This window comes from Alosa pseudoharengus, unplaced genomic scaffold (genome assembly GCF_046254945.1).
Source record: "Alosa pseudoharengus isolate Yale_2024_CS ecotype anadromous, Long Island Sound unplaced genomic scaffold, YU_APseudo_1.1 YU_APseudo_1.1_scf_13, whole genome shotgun sequence".
Taxonomy (NCBI): domain Eukaryota; kingdom Metazoa; phylum Chordata; class Actinopteri; order Clupeiformes; family Clupeidae; genus Alosa; species Alosa pseudoharengus.
Window position 1 is genome coordinate 27,580,813 of NW_027468598.1, and position 17,605 is coordinate 27,598,417.

General features: G+C 40.6%; 1 protein-coding gene and 2 long non-coding RNA genes across 8 annotated transcripts in view; 1 reads left to right on the forward strand and 2 right to left on the reverse strand.

The window, feature by feature from the left end:
- Positions 1-17,605, reverse strand: part of LOC143121977 (E3 ubiquitin-protein ligase RNF213-like) — a 123,038-nt gene that overhangs the window by 41,986 nt on the left and 63,447 nt on the right. For all 6 annotated transcript variants that reach the window (XM_076282731.1, XM_076282728.1, XM_076282730.1 and 3 more), the window contains 6 exons: positions 17,204-17,400; positions 16,674-16,906; positions 16,369-16,577; positions 7,597-7,755; positions 7,313-7,496; positions 20-78 (listed from right to left, as the gene is read on the reverse strand). In XM_076282731.1, the coding sequence (XP_076138846.1) occupies positions 20-78; positions 7,313-7,496; positions 7,597-7,755; positions 16,369-16,577; positions 16,674-16,906; positions 17,204-17,400 (1,041 nt within the window). The remainder of the gene's footprint in view (positions 1-19; positions 79-7,312; positions 7,497-7,596; positions 7,756-16,368; positions 16,578-16,673; positions 16,907-17,203; positions 17,401-17,605) is intronic.
- On the forward strand, positions 978-2,906 carry LOC143121232 (uncharacterized). Its single transcript, XR_012986445.1, has 2 exons — positions 978-1,539; positions 1,950-2,906. It is a non-coding gene; the product is annotated as an uncharacterized LOC143121232 (long non-coding RNA).
- On the reverse strand, positions 2,954-4,608 carry LOC143121233 (uncharacterized). Its single transcript, XR_012986446.1, has 2 exons — positions 4,056-4,608; positions 2,954-3,542 (listed from the first exon to the last, which is right to left on the reverse strand). It is a non-coding gene; the product is annotated as an uncharacterized LOC143121233 (long non-coding RNA).

Sequence of the window (17,605 nt, forward strand, 5' to 3'; positions counted from 1 at the left end):
AAAATGAAATGGTTTCTACCTTGATTCCACCCATGGCTTAATCACTGAGGCTATTTTTTTAATCACCTCATGCAGGGTCTGTAGAAAAACAGGTTTAATTAATTGTAATGAATAAGATATATGAAAATATATAAGAGTCCTGATCTCTTGAAAATAAAAGTGAAATACTGTGCCACTGACATCAGACCAGGTTTTTGTTGGTGAATCATATACAGTGCAACTGGAAAGTATTCAGACCCTTTCAAGTTTTCCACATTTTGTTATATTTCAGAGTCATCTTGAAATTGATTCAATTCATTTTTTTTTCTCATCAATCTACACACAATGCTCCAAATACCTCCAAATCATGTGTTTGGAGTGTTTTGTAAATTTATAAAAAATAAAAATCTGTAATATTCAATTTACATAAGTATTCAGACCCTTTGTTATGACACTTGCAATTGAGCTCTAGTGCATCCTTCTATCAATGGTCCTTGAGATGCTTCTACTACTTAATTAGAGTCCACCTGTGCCTAAATTAATTCATTAGCCATTATTAGGACAGGCAGACATCTCTTTATATAAGGTCTCACAGTTGATGGTGTATGTCAGAGTGAAAACCAATTCACAAGGTCGAGACAATTGTCCGTAGACCTGCGAGACAGGGTTGTGTGAAGACACAGATCTGGGCAAGGATACAAAAACAATTCTGCAGCATTGAAAGTGCCCAAGAGCATGGTAGCCTCAATCATTCTCAAATGGAAAGGTTTTGAACAACTAACAGTCTTCCTAGACCTGGCCGCTCAGCCAAATTGAGTAATCCGGCATGCGGCACAAATCCGGCATCCGGCACAAAGGGCATGGGTCAGACAGGTAACCAAAGACCCAATGGTCACTATCATGGGCGGATAATGAACTTTTGGGCCCCTGGGCCCAGATGTATTAAGGGCCCCCCACTTATTGTCGTATATGTGGGGGGGGGGGGGGGGGAGTTGGGTAGCCTGGGTGCCATTCCGAACTTAGTCCCGCCCACAACGTTTGAGGTCGGGAAGTTCGGTCTGGCATTGATCCATAGTGGCGCGAGTATGCTCGCCCAAATACTGGCGGGCCAATCAAATTGTCAGGGCGGGCTTTATACGATGATGGACAGATGCTCAACAGTAACGTAATCCACCACGTCACCAAAGAGCGCTTGGGTTGAATTCGTTTACAACAACGATGGCTGCCGCTGGAGAATTGAGATGTGTAGATTCTGCTATCAGGTCTGTTCTAGAAGATATCGACAGCGAATTAATTTTAAAAGAGGAACAGAGTAACGGGATCAAGGCATTTGTTGATGAGAAAGATGTTTTTTGCCGAAGCAACTGAAATGGGCATCACGGCGATGCAACTCGGCGTGCACGACGAGGTGGATATAGCCAGCGGTCGTTGCCAGATCCTTTTTTGAAGCCCGGAATCCTGGCTGCTGAACAACAAGTGGAGGGACATGCTAGGCTCCGATGTTTTTCAAGCCAACGTAATGGGTATCGTCATGGACGAAGTTCATCTAACTTACAAATGGTAAGAGAGTCTAACTGTCTGACTTAGTAAATAACTCCCAATGTCGTGATATGAATCCCATGTTGTAAACATAGTAGCCTAGGTGTCGTTGTACGTTCGCTAACTCAGACTTGGTACAATCATAACGTTAGTGTGATTGTAGCGAACTAGCTGTTAAAACATTCTAATGTAGGTTACTGTTTTATTTCTATCAGTGGTCAGGCTGCAAAAGGGCAGAAGGGCATTTGGGTGTTGCTTTATGTACTCAAGCACCATACCCATATTGGTAGGCTAGTCACTGTACCCCTTATAAGTGATGTATTCTTTTTAGATGTCAGTACAGTCATTAAAAAGTACTAAATGATACTACTCATAATTTCTTATTTTTACTGTTACTTATTGGTTGCTTTTTGTACTGCTATATATTCCAGGTACACCTGTGCTGACATTGACCGCTTCTGCTGATCGGGAATCCAGAGCCAGGGTTATGAAACAGCTTCAGATGGACAATCCAATAAATTTGGCCCTGAGCCCAAACAGAACAAACATCAGAGTGGGTCTGATTAAAGTACCTGGCCATACACTGGAGTGCCTACACTGGATTGTGAGGGATGTTAGTACAAAGCTTGACCCAGCAGTTAAGACGGTACTTTAATGGAGTCACTAGTTGTCTGCGGAAAGCTTTGTACTGCCATTTTGAGGAACACACCACATCTGTTGATCTAGGACATCTGTGCTGCACTCACTGCCATTCTGTTTGTTCTTGTGAACCTGAAGGTTGTGGGGAGCTAATCCCCAAATATGAACACTTTCAAGGGGAGGTTTCATCACACCACAAACACAGAATAGTCACACCTAAGGGCACACTTTTGATCAGGGAACTGTTACAAACTTACAGGAGTAGTTTACTTCAGGACCATAAAAACATACCACTTTACACAGTCGACACAGCCTGCACTGGTTTTGGAGATGAACTCATTGATCAGTTTTAGAACAGTGCACACAGATATTTGACCTGGACTTCATTATCCATAATCTCCCTACATACAAGCTGGAACATGCAAAAGAGATACTATGAATTATGCATGAGGTTTTTGATGACATCGAACAGAGTCAAACTAATTTGTTTGATGACTGTGTTGTTCAGGATGACCGTGTTCAGGTTGACATGGATTACACTGGTTACTTTGATGACGAGGATGAGGATGATAAGATACAATCATCCCCAAGTAACTTGGAATCAGGCTTGTCAATGTTGAAGATCTCAGGCTAGCTTCAAATTCAGGCTCAAATTTGTAGCTTCAGGGTCCTGTTGTTGTGCAAATGCCTTTTTTTTTTACCTCTGTTACATTAATATTTTTGAATAAAATTAAAATGGTTTATACTTCTCTACTGGTTGGTGATGTTTCTGCATTTAAAGACAAACAATAAGACATGTCAATAAAGATTTTTAATATCTTCACATAATAGGTAATGTTTGAAGATATACGCTGAACTTTGAACATACAACCAATAAGAAAACACAAAAATGTTTTCAAGAATGTGGATACTACTAAACTATTATATGAAAACAATTATTTACATTGTCATTTACAAAAACAATATTTACAAATTACCATCACCATTTACATTTCACATTTACTTAATTATTTAAATAGGCACATTTTGCCAGTCCATTATTTTCTCCTGGTAATTCAGCTTTGCCAATAAGTTTCTCTTGAAATTCGGGAATGCATGAGACTGCCTGCCTGGGTGATTTTTGTTGGGAAAGTTGTGTCTCCCTGAAAACGTTTACCAGTGTTAAAACGTCCTGTTCTCGGGCCACATGATGAATGCCAGCCGGCCTTGTCAGCTCCAGCTCTGTGTCCGTTTTGTCCATTAGCTCTTTGACGATGCCAATGGACCTACTGATTCTGGCTGCTGACATTTCTGACATGTTTGGTCCCAATCCTCTCATAAATGATTTGAGAAAATTGTTTAGGTGTTCCAGGTGGAGGTCAAGTGGATGGAAAATGGGTGACAACCTGAAATATAAGTGAACACATCAGTGTGAAGAATTACAGTATAGCCTAATAAGTATAACGTGCATTGACAATACATTGGAAAATACAGACTGTTAAATATGGTGACACCAGATGCAATTGCTGAGCAGGTCAGAGAAACACTGCCCACCCCCCACAGAGGTGCAGAGCACAGAAGTGGGGGTTGGATAACATGCTAGTCCATTACAAAATGAGGTTTCTACATATTGACAAAGTGACAGAGGCCAACTTACACATCAGGTACAAGTTTATCCTGGTAACATTTGCTCACACTACACTGAAATTCGGGCTGGCTTCCAGAATACTAGGCATGTCAAAATATGACTAGATGATTTAATCATAGATAGATTTCACGGAAATGAGGAGTGTGGGAATGCACAGTGTTTATCACATTGGACAATAATCACGACTCACTATTAACTCATGTGAAACGTGGCAATCGAGGTTATTCTCATAGTCATATCATAAGAAGTAGAAATGTATTAACAAGCTTACCTCTGTAATGCTTCTTCGCGTTTTTGTACAGGTTGGAGTTGACGGATTGGGGCAGAACTTCTTCAGAGTCCGGGGCGTCTCTGATGCCTCAGATGAACACGGTTCTTCAGGCTGGTCTCCTTCGTCTTCTGTCCATTTTTTAAACACGGGCATGTCGCGTTCCAACCGTGTTATAAAGTTCTGACAGGACCGACAAATGCGATGCGATTTGTTTGCAGTGTTGTGGAGTTGTAATCCTAAACGGATAACTTGATCGTATATGCATTCACCTTTACTGTTTCTCTCAAAAATGAGGTTCGTGTGTTGAAGAACTCCGTGTATCCTTACATTATTTTTACAACACCTGCGAAAATCGCTCACATTTTCTTCTTCTAGCGTGCAGTTGAGTTCTGTTGACATCAACTATGCGTCGCTTAACATACGTCACACACTCCGTTGCTCTGATTGGTTGTAGGTCTATCCAATTGAGTGCAGAAGCATTTTTTTTCCTGGTTCGTTTGAAACACGCCCCATAATCACAGCTCTATGGAGCAGTATCAGACTCAAATTCTGACTAGAATTGAGTATGACTACGTCAGGCTAGGAGTTGGGGGTCCTCCCCCAGAAATCTTTTTATTTGTTTGATGTGATTTCCTGTATTCTGGTGCATTTTGGGGATGGCCAATACTAAATTCAATCAGATTCTTAGCCTACATCCTGATTTGTTGATATTGAGGCAATGATTCCATGCAAAGGCTTGGGCTTCAGGGCCCCCTGACCCCTTGGGCCCCTGGGCCTGGGCCCGGTAGGCCCGTGCAGTAATCCATCCGTGGTCACTATGAATGAGATTCAGAGTTCCTTCGAGAAGATGAGAGAAGCATAAAGAAGGACAAACATCAGTGCAGCTTTGTGCCTGGTTTGTTCCACACACAGTGGTGGGAATTGTGGCCAAATAGTTCAGTTTTTGTTTCATCAGACTAGATCATTTTACTTGTCATGGTCTGAGAGTCGTTCAGGTGCATTTTGGGAAACAAAAAATGGCCTCCATCTGTCCACTCTACCATAAAGGCCTAATTGACCGTTCGTAAAACCCCGCCCATCAAACACAGATGAGCCCATGACAGTCCAGTAGCTCCGTGCAGGCAGACATGGCCCATCAACTTCACCTTACGGCTCCATAGAAATGTATTGGGAGCCTTGATTTTTGTCCGGTTTTATGGGACTTTATAGTGATGCGAGTTGAAAAGGACAGTCAAATGACATATGTGGGATTAGCGCAACACTGATACACAGAACAATGCCGTTCAATCTTGATTACGTTTTCTGTAATTATGTTTTTTTTTTCAGATTCCAAAAATAATTCTGTGGAAATGCATGGATTCCAGTTGCTGCTACTGGAAGAAACTGGAATCCATGCATTTCCACGGAATTATTTTTGGAATCTTATCATACCTGTTCATTCTTACTCGTCGCTCGACTTATCGTGACTAAATTCAAGATGGCTGCAAACGCTAAACTTCGTGAAGATACTGTCTGTATAAATCGTCTTGTCAGTAAACTACCAGTGCTTTTTCAAAGTTCTCAATTACTCGTTTTAAATGTCAGGGCCCTCGGAAGTCTACCAATGAAGTGTGGAGATACATTGAGCCTCGTAAATGGTGTAAAACAGTGATTTATTTGCATGGCTAGCCCGATGCCGAAGCACCACCATTGAAAAAGCTGTTGGTAACATCGGCTAACTAGCGCCAGATTTTGGAGTGTAGGGGCTAGGATCACAAACGTTCACACTCGGTATCATGTTTCAACACACTTTAGGTCAATATCACACCGGAATTCTCCTTTAAATTAGATTAAATTCTCTCGTCCCAGATCTCCACTATTTTAAGCAAAGGGTTACTCCTTAGCAAACCATAACGAAACAGTGCTACACCACATCTGTGGATTAAGCCACGTAGTCAACTCAATGTAAGTAAGATAAATAAGGATGTTAATAGTTTTCAGCATTGCCAACATTGTGTGTAAAATGATTGTCACTTGGAGGAGACTTGTATACAACTAACATTAGCATAGTTATAGTAACACCCCCAATTATCACCACTTTTGTTCAGAAATTCTAAAACAACGATGTTTTTTAACACTTCAAAATAACATTTGTTAAATTAACCTTACATTTTTCAGTAGCTATAGGTGTGTAGATTTGAACAAAATCTGGTTTGGTTCTTAACGGGAGCATTTACTGCCTGAAATATCCGATTTTGTTTACCACGCTCGGAGTTATAGTGCTGGCCAGATGGTCGCCTACACCGTTTCAACGGCACATGAACGGTTAGACCAAGAATTCTCGTCGTGAAATTAAAATTCCACTGGAGCTTCAAGCGGTTGTGTACACGCAGCCTTACAACACTGTTTAAAGCTCTTTGAGTCACGGTAAAACGTAATTTTTGGTACATAGCTAATTTAGATACACCTATGGTGTTGGTGGTTGCGTTTCTTTAGGAGTCCGCTGTCTTGGTTTGTATAGAAATGGATATTAAGTGACACATACACGCAAGACGGTGGAAATACGGGACCGACGGTAATAGGGGGAGTTCCGATAGCTAACCGCTGCTAATAACGTGCTAGCTTCATCACGTCAAGCATGGGGCTGTGCACAGTAGTGTAACATTTATTCACCATAAAATAATAAAGTTGAAGTGGCTCTGCAATGTAGGCTGTTTCCGTTTTTTGGCAGCACCATGTTCCTTACATGACATGGCCCAGTATCCTTGTAACATGCATGCAAGTCTATCTAGCACAGCTAATATTAATATCAGTGAATCACACTCGCCTCCCGTTTAAGCTTGTCACCCAACAAAGCTAGATATGATTGTTGCTAGATGTGTCTCCATGTCATACTGCAGTCTTTCAACGGAGTGTAAATGAATTAAAAACTAAAAGAGCCTTGTGCTGTAACTTTTACAGACAGTAAATTAACAGCTACCATTGAATTTCTAGACAACTCCGATCTGAGTTTGACGGGCGTAGTAACAATAACTAGGGGGCGTGGCTTTGGCGAACGGTCAATTGGTGGAGTGCTCTGATGCTTTTCCTTCTCATCCTCTCAAAGGAACTCTGGATTTCATTCATAGTGACTTTCTATGGTAAATCATGAAAAAAAAAATAGGTCACAATTGTTAATATACTGTAGACATGAACCACATGGTATGAACCATTATACAATATTTCAATTTCATGAAATTTAACAAATATTATAATATATTACCAAGGTATTGACTTACATGAAACGCATGATCCATCTGCCATGTTGATAACTGTTCCAAGAGGTCCTTTGATGAAAGATTTAGTTTGGACAAAACCCGAAGATCACCATTTGTTGGAGAAAACATCTCTAAAACTGCAGAGGCAAAAGCCCTCTGATTGCCAGTCTTCATTGAATAGGTGTCAACAATTTCTACCAGATCACTAGAAAAGAAACCGAATAGAAATGGACAATTGTGAAACTGTTTATGTTCTATCCATTTATGATGGTAGCATGATACATGATACAATGATGAAACACTACCTTTGTACCTGCCCTTTATAGAGCCCACTGGTGACAAGGGTCTGTTTATGCTCTGGTGGACAGACTGCATAGTACAGAGCTGTAAGCCACAAAACCTCCTTTGGTGACTTCTGTCTCATTGCCATGTTAACAACATGATGTAGAGAACTGGCAATGCAACTGCGGGAAGTAAACAAACAAAATATTTTTTACATGATTTTACTGTATGCTAGTGGTATTATGCTTAAGTTGTCTATTGTCTCTGCTGCAGCTACAGCATGAAAGTCATGGATTTGTCATATGTCTGTATGTAATGGTTTTGCCTGGAAACAATGTAATTGTTTAAGATGAATCTGTATAAGATTGGGCCTTGCCCCAGAGAATTTTGGATTTGCAACTGGACCTTTGTTGCTGGTAACATGTCCCCGGTCGTGATTTTAATCACCAATCGTGATTAAAGATGGTACTTTTTTTTTTTCCACTCCAGTCTGTGTTGCCTGGTTGTTAAGAATTTTTACCACAACAGAATACTTGAGAGTAAACGATAATCTGCCAATCTTTTCTGTGGTAGTTCACAACTAAATGTCAATGACTTTAGACATATAGAGGTCTATCTTGGCGATTTAAAACTCTGCGCAAAGCATGTTGTTATCACAACGCAAAGCGTATTCCTATCTTACTCAAATTTTTCGACATGCGCATCTTTTTTATTAAAAATTGCGCTCAGGGGTGTGGCAATTAAAAACCGGCGACGACTGGCGCATTATCTAAATCGCTATCTTATACTGTCTAGAAAGCATTACGCCACTGACCAAGAAAAACCTGGTTTCTAGCGAAAGGTGCATATGAAGCACAGCTGAACATGCACCGTCCTTAGTTTTTTTTTTTCAGTCATTCGAACATTATTGGGATAAGTGTTGCCTTTTCCAGGCTATGTTTTCGATGGTAAGCCATTGTCAGTCAATAGTGTAATTAACTCTGTATAACTGTTTTGTCATTGACTATGACACCACAGTGAAGTTAGTTTCACTTTGCCAATGAGTTCAAATAATAGATGAGTGCAGATGCATGTAGGCTATACTCTGCTAGGTTTTAGTAAAGCATGGTTTAGTAGAATACCTGTTCCACACGGTTTTGCTTGCAAGCAGATTCCTTCAAATGCGCCACTGACTATCAAAATACCGCTGTTTGAAGTTGCACTGCTTGCTATTAAAGGGAATGACAGATGTAATTTTCATTGGTTTAAATGATGTTACACCCAAAACACACTCATGACTGATCAAGAAACATAGGAACCGCCTTGTTGCGCCAGGCACCCAATGTTTGATAAGGTTTGAAAACAAAACCACCCCCAATGTTGACTGGACAAACCCCTAAGCTATAGCCATGCGTTTTAGATCACTGAGATAGGGCCCTTAAGGTCCTATGAGCCTGACTCCAAAGGGTCATTTTAGTGGAGTGACTGAAAAAAGACCTGTGGGAATTTAAGATCATGGAAAGACAAAAAAGAAGGAAGTAAACCAAAACTACTGGGGAAGATACAACTGCTCCAAATCTCTTGTGTGTGGTGTGCGGGGACAATTAGGCTAGCAAACGAGGCAGACTGGATGTTAAAAGCATGCTGCGCCAGTCATTCACATTGTACCATGCTATGCCCAACTTGCTCCCGGAAAACAGGCTCAGGGTTTGCATTGATGGCGAGTTGAGTATTAAAGGTACACTATGCAGGTTTTTTAGCTTAATATGCAAGTTTTTTTTAGCTTAATTTACCTTCATTTAACAGCTTCAGAGTCATTGGAATGGGTATATGACTTTTTTCGGGTTGAATGGTGGCCGTCTCGCTTCCCCCTAGCACCTGTGAGCGGAAAAAACACCCTTGCAACGGTGGGCCGACGGCCTCAGTGTCAGGAAGTATAACGAGTGTAACGAATTGCTTTACTGCATTCAAATACACATACATGCCAGGCACCGGCTAGAAAAAGGTAGCGATGGAGTTTCTCAGACATTAGTCATGACAGATCCAGCGAAAAAGAAGCAAAAACCGAGAAAACAGTAAGGAAATTGCCAATACTGCATAGTTTACCAATACTGCATAGTTTACCTTTAACTGGCATGTGTTTTATCCAGCGGTAAAAGTTGAATCATGCTTACTACGCTTAATGTAATTAACATGACATTATAGTAAATTGCCAATGGGTCTGTAGCACCTGCCACCATGTCACCGGTAGTCAGAAAGGTTGGGAACCCCTGATGTAGACTATACGCTGTTTGTCACACACACATTTTAGTAAAGCAAGCTTCAGTGGAATTCTGGTATTGCATACACAGTACAGCTTGCAGATTCTTTCTGCAGAGATGTATTCACTTGTCCTCAAAATACCAATACGTTGTTTGACGTTGCACTCCTTGCTCTTAAAAAAAAACACCAAAGAGTTTTTTGTACCTTAAAATAATCTTTCCAAAATTGTTTCAGTGGTTCATCAACTCGTAACAGGGTAAACGGCACTTCTGCATTCGTTTCTAAACCCTCTATCAGCTATAACCGCGCTATACAAGTTTGCCAGATCGGGTAGCGGATCTGTAGTTCGATGGAATGAGACATAAGAAACTACAAACTTGACTTGCTTCTGATGTTGCAATACATCATACTTTCATAAATTCATGCAACATACTCTACATTGTCTGTGGACATTGTTGTTTCCAAAGCCGGTGCTGGATAAAAAAATAGTGTGCGTGCGACAGAGGAAAAGTGCTTTGGTGTTGCTTTAAAGGGAATGACATATGTCACTCATTGATTTAATGGACGTTACGCCCCAAACACACTCATAACTAATTAAGAGACATACTGTAAGAACAACCCTTTTGAACAATGTGTCTGGCGTCTAGCAAACTTATAACGCCCTCAAAATACCAAATTGGGTTTGGATGCGCTTAAATGCGCAAAATTAAAAAAAATGAAGGAAATTAAAGGTTACGGGCCCTATCTTGTTGATTATAAATGGATGGTCAGAGGTACAAAGTTTATAGACATAAAAAAAGCGTGGCCAGTCCACAATGGCGTGATTTTGTGATCAAACACAAAGGGCTGTATTTTGGGTCACCAGCGCATGGCGTAAAGTTCGTTATTCACCGGCGCGAAGTTGAATTCGTTATTTTGCACCTTTATTTTTTAAGCATTGCGCCCAGGGGTGTGGCAATTAACAACCTAGGGAGGGACCTGGCGCATTGTCTAAAAATCGCTATCATACACCACCTAAACCTGGTCAGAAGTCAATGGCGAGTTGTTCATATGCTATTTTAAGAGCGCATGTCAACAGTCATATTGGCAGGTGCACGCACCATCCTTCTATCATTCATGAACGCACACCAGCGCACGTCCATGCAAAGCATTACAAATTGCACGATTACAATGGTAAACATAATTAGAATAAAGATATTACGAAATACTGTACATCTCATGATGAGTAGTTATTCACCATCATTTGCAAATTGGTAATGACGGTTAAAAGTGATTAGGGGAGAGGCGAGAGACACGTATGGAGCACAGCTGAAGACGCACTGTCACGAGATATAAGCAACTCCTCTGCAGGATAAATGTTGTTTTATTCAGTCATTTGAGCAACATTAGGGTAAGTGTTGCTTTTTCCAGCCTATGTTTTCGATGGTAACCCATTGTCAGTCAATAGTGAAAGTAACTGCAAATAACTGTCTTGTCGTTGACTGACTCCTTGGTGAAGTTAGTTTCACTTTGCCAATGAGTTCAAATAATAGACGAGTGCAAATGCGTGAAGGCTATGCTAGGTTTTAGTAAAGCATGGTTTAAGAATGACTATTCCATACGGTCTCGCAAGCAGCCTCCTTCAAATGCGCCGTTGAATGCCAAAATACCGATGCATTTATTTGACATATCGCGCATTGCGCCGTTAAAGGGAATGACCGATGTCATTCTCATTGGTTTAAAATGATGTTACGCCCCAAACACACCCATATGACTGATTAAAAGACCTAGGAACACCTTGTTACGCCATGCGCTCCACTTTTGAGAACGAAACCCCTCCCAATGTGAACTGGACATCCTACTAAATTTGAATAGACTTTTGACGAGTGACGATGCACTTTAGAATGTCATGATAGGGCCCAAAGGGTTGTTCTTATGTTTCTAAATCAGTCATGGGTGTGTTTTGGGCGTACCATCCTTTTAAACCAATTAGAATGACATCTGTCATTCCCTTTAACAGCAAGCAGCGCAACTTCAAACAGTGCATCAGTATTTTGATAATCAGCTGCGCATTTGAAGGAATCTGCTTGCATGCAAGATCGTATGGAACAGGGATTCCACTAAACCTTGCTTTACTAAAACCTAAAACCTAAAAGGACACATGGTCATGTCGTGTAAGGAACATGGTACTGCAAATAAACCGAAACATAGCCTACACTGCAGAGCCACTTCAACTTTATTAATTTATTGTGAGTAAATGTTACACTACTGTGCACAGCCCTATGCTTTTCTGACGTGATGATGCTAGCACGTTAGCAGCGGTGAGCTAACTATACTAACGTTAGTTATCCACAAGTCTCCTCCAAGTGACAATCATATTATACAAAATGCTGGCAATGCTGAGAACAATAAACATCCTTGTTTATCTTACTTACATTGAGTTAGCTGTGTGGCTCAGATGTGGTGGAGCACTGTTTCGTTATGGTTTGCAAAGGAGTAAGTTAACCCTTTGCTTAAAATGGGGCAGAGCTGGGAGGATAGAATTTAATTTAATTTAACATAATTACAGGAAGCATAATCAAGATTGAAAGCCATTATTCTGTGTATCGGTGTTGCCTTAATCCCATACATGTCGTTTGGCCGTCCTTTTCAACTCGCATCACTATAAAATCCCATAAAACCGACAAAAATCAGCTTTGCCCAATGTGCTGTAAGTTGAAGCTGTCGGAGTGTGTCTGCCAGTGCTTGTGCGGAGCTACTGAACTGCCATTGGCTCACCTGCGTTCGATGGGCGGGGCTTGCGATCGGTCAATTGTCTTGTCAATTGAAATTTGCATTGTTACAGCATTACAGTGAAGGAAAAGAGACTTACAGACAACCCCCCCCCCCCCCCCATACATCTTCAGTAAGACATGCAGCAAACCTACATGCCTACATGCATCTAGTCTAAAGCCTACATGCACCTAGTCTAGCTTTCACCAGACCAAGCTCAATATTTTAAGATTGAACATTGGTCTGGGGAGTCCGCTATGTATTTTCTACTAACGTGATCAACAGGCATAGTTCAAATGACTCTGTACGCAATTGGATAGTCATTCACCAATCTGACCAATGAACCGGGTGATGTTTGCAGAGCGACACGAAAACTGCATGCTCTCCCGCTACGTCATCGTTGTAAACCTGCCAATAGCGCGCCAGGTGGATAAGCCAGTTTGTGATTGGCCACCGCAAAAGTGTAACGGAAGCAGGAGAAAGATGTACAGGTTTCCAGCCTGAGCTGCAGGGGCGGAAAAGAAACCGCCTAACATGCATCTGCACTTGCCTATTATTTGAACTCATAGGCAAAGTTAAACTAACTTCACCGTGGTCTCGCCAAAACAGTTCTTCATAGTTAATTACTGTCACTATTGACTGACAAGGGGTTACCATCGAAAACATAACTTGAAAAAAAGCAATACTTACCCCAATAATGTTCAAATGACAATACAAATCCTAGGGATATTTATTCTGCAGAGGAGTTGCTGCTTACATCTTGTGACTGTCTTCAGCTGTGCTTTATATGCACCTTTAATATGCGCGTTTTGCTATACACCTGGCCCAGTTAGGGTTTCTACGATTGTTCGTTTGGTTTTTCCGACTGTTTCCTGAACATACTCGTAGCATGAACGCGCGTGCATTGCTCTTAAGATGCTCTTAAAGGGACACCAAGCAACGTTTTCATGTTAATTAATCATCGGTCGGTATATGGTTATGACTCATTACAGGCTCATTACTATGTCGGTATATGGTTAAATGACTCATTACAGTGAAGACTCTCTCGCCCGCCCCTACTGCCTGTAGGAAGAATATCCCGCTTGCAAGTTCGGTGTATCCGACCCGCCGACCTTCAGTCTCACAAAATCTCAGACATCGCAAGAAGCAGGATCAGTTTACATCCTGCATCCCCAGCACAGAGGCAGGCTAACGAAACGCTAGCGATTGTTGCAAACGTGTATATAATGGCAGAGCCGGCGAAGAAGCAGCGAAAACCCTTGACAGAAGATGCAAAGAAAAGGAAAAGAGCTTCAGACCAAGTGAGGGCTCACACAGGTATCGACACGTACAGACGCTAGGGGGAGTTTTGTAGAGAAAAAGCATCAAGCTTGCCTGGTGTCTCTTTAAGGAGAGCTGTCCATGTTAATAGTTCTGAAAAATCCTCTAATTTAATGGTGATGTCAGGTGACTGCACGTCACAGCTATAGGCTAGGGGTGAACGATTATGGAAAATAATCTAATTGTGATTTTTCTCACCAATATTGCGATGCGATATGCGATTATTTTTAAACTCTTTATGTTCTGTCTTATTCAACAAAGACAAGCAATATATCAGTCTATAGTATGACCAACACAAAATTACGTAAATTAAACATAAGCTGTTCTTTCCTGGAGCCCAGGCCTATGTTATGATGGCATTAGGTGATTGAATATGATTGATGAATGAAATATTTTTTATTTAACTATTTAGTATAATATTTTGTATTTATTTAACTATATTAGTAGGCCTATATTTGTTGAACTTCCAGCCTTGTAAACATTTAATGATTCTTATACGTTTCTATTTTGTTTCATGTAGATATGATCTTCTTTCGTTAGTTAACAGGCCTATCCAGTGGCACTGACATGTAGCAGCAACTGGAATCCATGCATTTTCCACGGAATTATTTTTGGAATCTGATCCCTTATCATACCTGTTCATTCGTACTCGTTGCTCGACTTATCGTGACTAAATTCAAGATGGCGGCGAACGGTAAACTTCCTGAAGGTACTGTCTGTATAAATCGTCTTGTAAATAAACTACCAGTGCTTTTTCAAAGTTCTCAATGTCTCGTTTTAAATGTCAAGGCCCTCGGAAGTCTACCAATGAAGTGTGGAGCTACTTTGAGCCTTGTAAATGGTGTAAAACAATGATTTATTTGCATGGCTAGGTCGATGCCCGATGCACCCCTTATGAAAAACTGTTGGTAGCATCGGCTAACTAGTGCCAGATTTCTGAGTGCAGGGGACAAGCCGAGATGAGCTATGAGACATACGATCACACTCGGTATCATGTTTCAACACACTTTAGGTCAATATCACACCAGAATTCTCCTTTAAGAAGAAGTTTGAAGATAAGAAAGAGGTCGAGTAGGCTAAGAAAGTGAGGAAATGTGTATGCTTAAATAACATATAAGCCTACAGTAGGCTTAGATTTTGACGCAGCACAGACTAAACCACACGTTCCTTTCTCTGTTTTTACCTCATAGGCCTAATAAAATATAGCCTTCACTTAGCAAAGATAATGGCAAACTATTCTGGCAACGTCTCATTTCATAACTTTATTGCATTTTTACCCTTTTAATCACATTATTATGACCATTAAATGTATGCTATTTTGCACGCTAAAATCTGATTCATTACAAGTAAACACAATAAAGAATGGGAACGCAAGTTGGTTAATGTATTCAAAGTTGTAATTCCCCTGTATGTCCTCTTGGTGGCCTGTTAAGACACTCTTAACCGGTAACGAGAACTCTGGAGCACTCATAGATCTGAGTGTTTTCACTACGATGGTTTCGGGAAACAGTCGGCAAATCTTAAGACGTTCGTAAGAGGGACTTTACGATGCTCTTAGGCTTACAATGCTTTTGGGGAACTGGGCCCAGGTTTCAGTGCCGTAATGATTTTTAGAGGGTGTAAGATATTTTGTCTCATGCGCCAGACCACACCTTATATCATTAATTGGCACATCCAAGGTGCAAGGTGCAAGATTTAATAAAAGTAGAGCGCATGGTAAAAAATTCCTCAGTTTATTGAGAGTAAGATAATAAAAAGCCTTGCGTCATGCTTTGCGCCACCTTGCACCAGGTGCACGATAAGGCCCTAAAACCAATGCTTCAGACCTTGCGTTGGGCTTGAAACCGGAGGGTTGCTGGTTCGATCCCTGACCAGTAGGAAAAATGTGGGCGGGGGAAGTGGTTGAGCACTGCTCTCCCTTGCCCACATCCACGGCTGAAGTGCCCTTTGAGCAAGGCACCTCCCTGAGCGCCGCTGTAGCAGGCAGCTCACTGCTCCAGGTTAGTGTGTGCTTCAACTCACTGTGTGTTCACTGTGTGCGTTTCACTAATTCACGGATGGGATAAATGCAGAGACCAAATTTCCTTCACGGGATCAAAAGAGTATCTATCTATGCATTTCAGACCGTCAAAACTGGGCCCTTATTATTTCCTCATTAGATCCAAGCAGGGAACATTTGGAGGAAAGTCTTTACAATTACCTCAGTAGAGCCTGAAATTCAGTTCTTTCAGAACACACAAACATTGGGAAGAAAACCGTGGAAGTTTTACAGTAGAAATTAAATAAATAACTATTTAATAAAGATTCTGTACCACTTTAACATGTCAGATGATTTGGGATCACTTTCCAATTTCCCAGGATTTTTGTTGCCAGCTAATGTGACAGTAGCCTTATATACAAATGCATATGACCATTTTCTGTGTCCTGTTTATGCAGTAAAAGTTCAATTAATTGACAAATAAGCTAAAATAAATGTAACATACCAGCGCACTGAGTCATCAAGACCCGTGAGAGTCCCTTGGATGTTGCCACTGGTTTTCACCATTTTGGAAATATGCTGAACTGTGTTGTGGTCAAGTTGAAGTCCAAGCCGCTTAGCAATGACTGCAGCCACTAGGACTTTTTGAATTGGTGAATCGGGTTCCTGCATCAGCAATGCTTCCTGAAGAGCTTTTGTGAGCACCTTTACATCCTAATAACATTTATCGAAAGCAAAAACAGATTCTTCACATTTTGGGACTGACAGACAGACCGAATGCATTTACTATAAGGCAAAGGTTTCACTTACCAGGTTTGTGAATATGACCTCATCTTCTCTATTAGAACTACAAATCACTCTTGTCTTTACAGAATGCTGAAAACATTCTATTGTGTGTTGTAAGTCAGGAAAGTCTGCATTTGTGCAGTTCATCAAGTGGAGCATTACAGCATTAACGAAGTTGGGTCGCACTTCATCAATCTTTGTAGATTTGCCTCTCCACTTTGAGCTCCCCATGCAAATATCATCAAACTGGTAAAGAACTTAATTAGAGATAACATTATGAGTACTGAACAGAAAACACAGCATAAAACAAACGTAGCATAAAATATTTTGACAAAACAATATTGTATTTTTAGCATTTTTACAACTGTGTAATTAAATATTATATAAACTATAGTACACAGGTATAGCCTACATTTCATGTACATTAAACATAGATGGAAATTATCATCAAAACCACTTGTACAAATTTGAAATGTACTGAATGTCTTAAAGCAATTTCGCTGTAGGATTAGTTATCTTTCCATAATACAATTTCTTTGCGTATTTGCAATCACCTGTGTCAGTGTCCACAATACTTCTGAATGGCCTTCGGAAAGCAAAGCATTTAGCAAAAGAAAACCATCCTTTTGTCCTTGCATCTTCACATGTTTCTTTACCATGCCTTTCAAGACAGTAAGTGTATGCAAGGTATCTTCCTTTCTCTTTCCATACAGAAAATGAACAACTTAACATGGAACCAACTCCCTCATACCTAGAGGAAATAAATTAATTGGCACTGTAAGAATCTGTAAGTGAAATATTGTAAAAGAAATATAGTAAACTTAAACATTTTCTGTTTTCAGTTGGTGAAGAGAAAAAAGGATATATAAAGTTGGGGCCTATTCTAATCCAAGTCATCTCTTCCAATTTCTGGGTCAGGGCAGAGCCAATAGCTGCTATAGGCTCTTTATCCATAT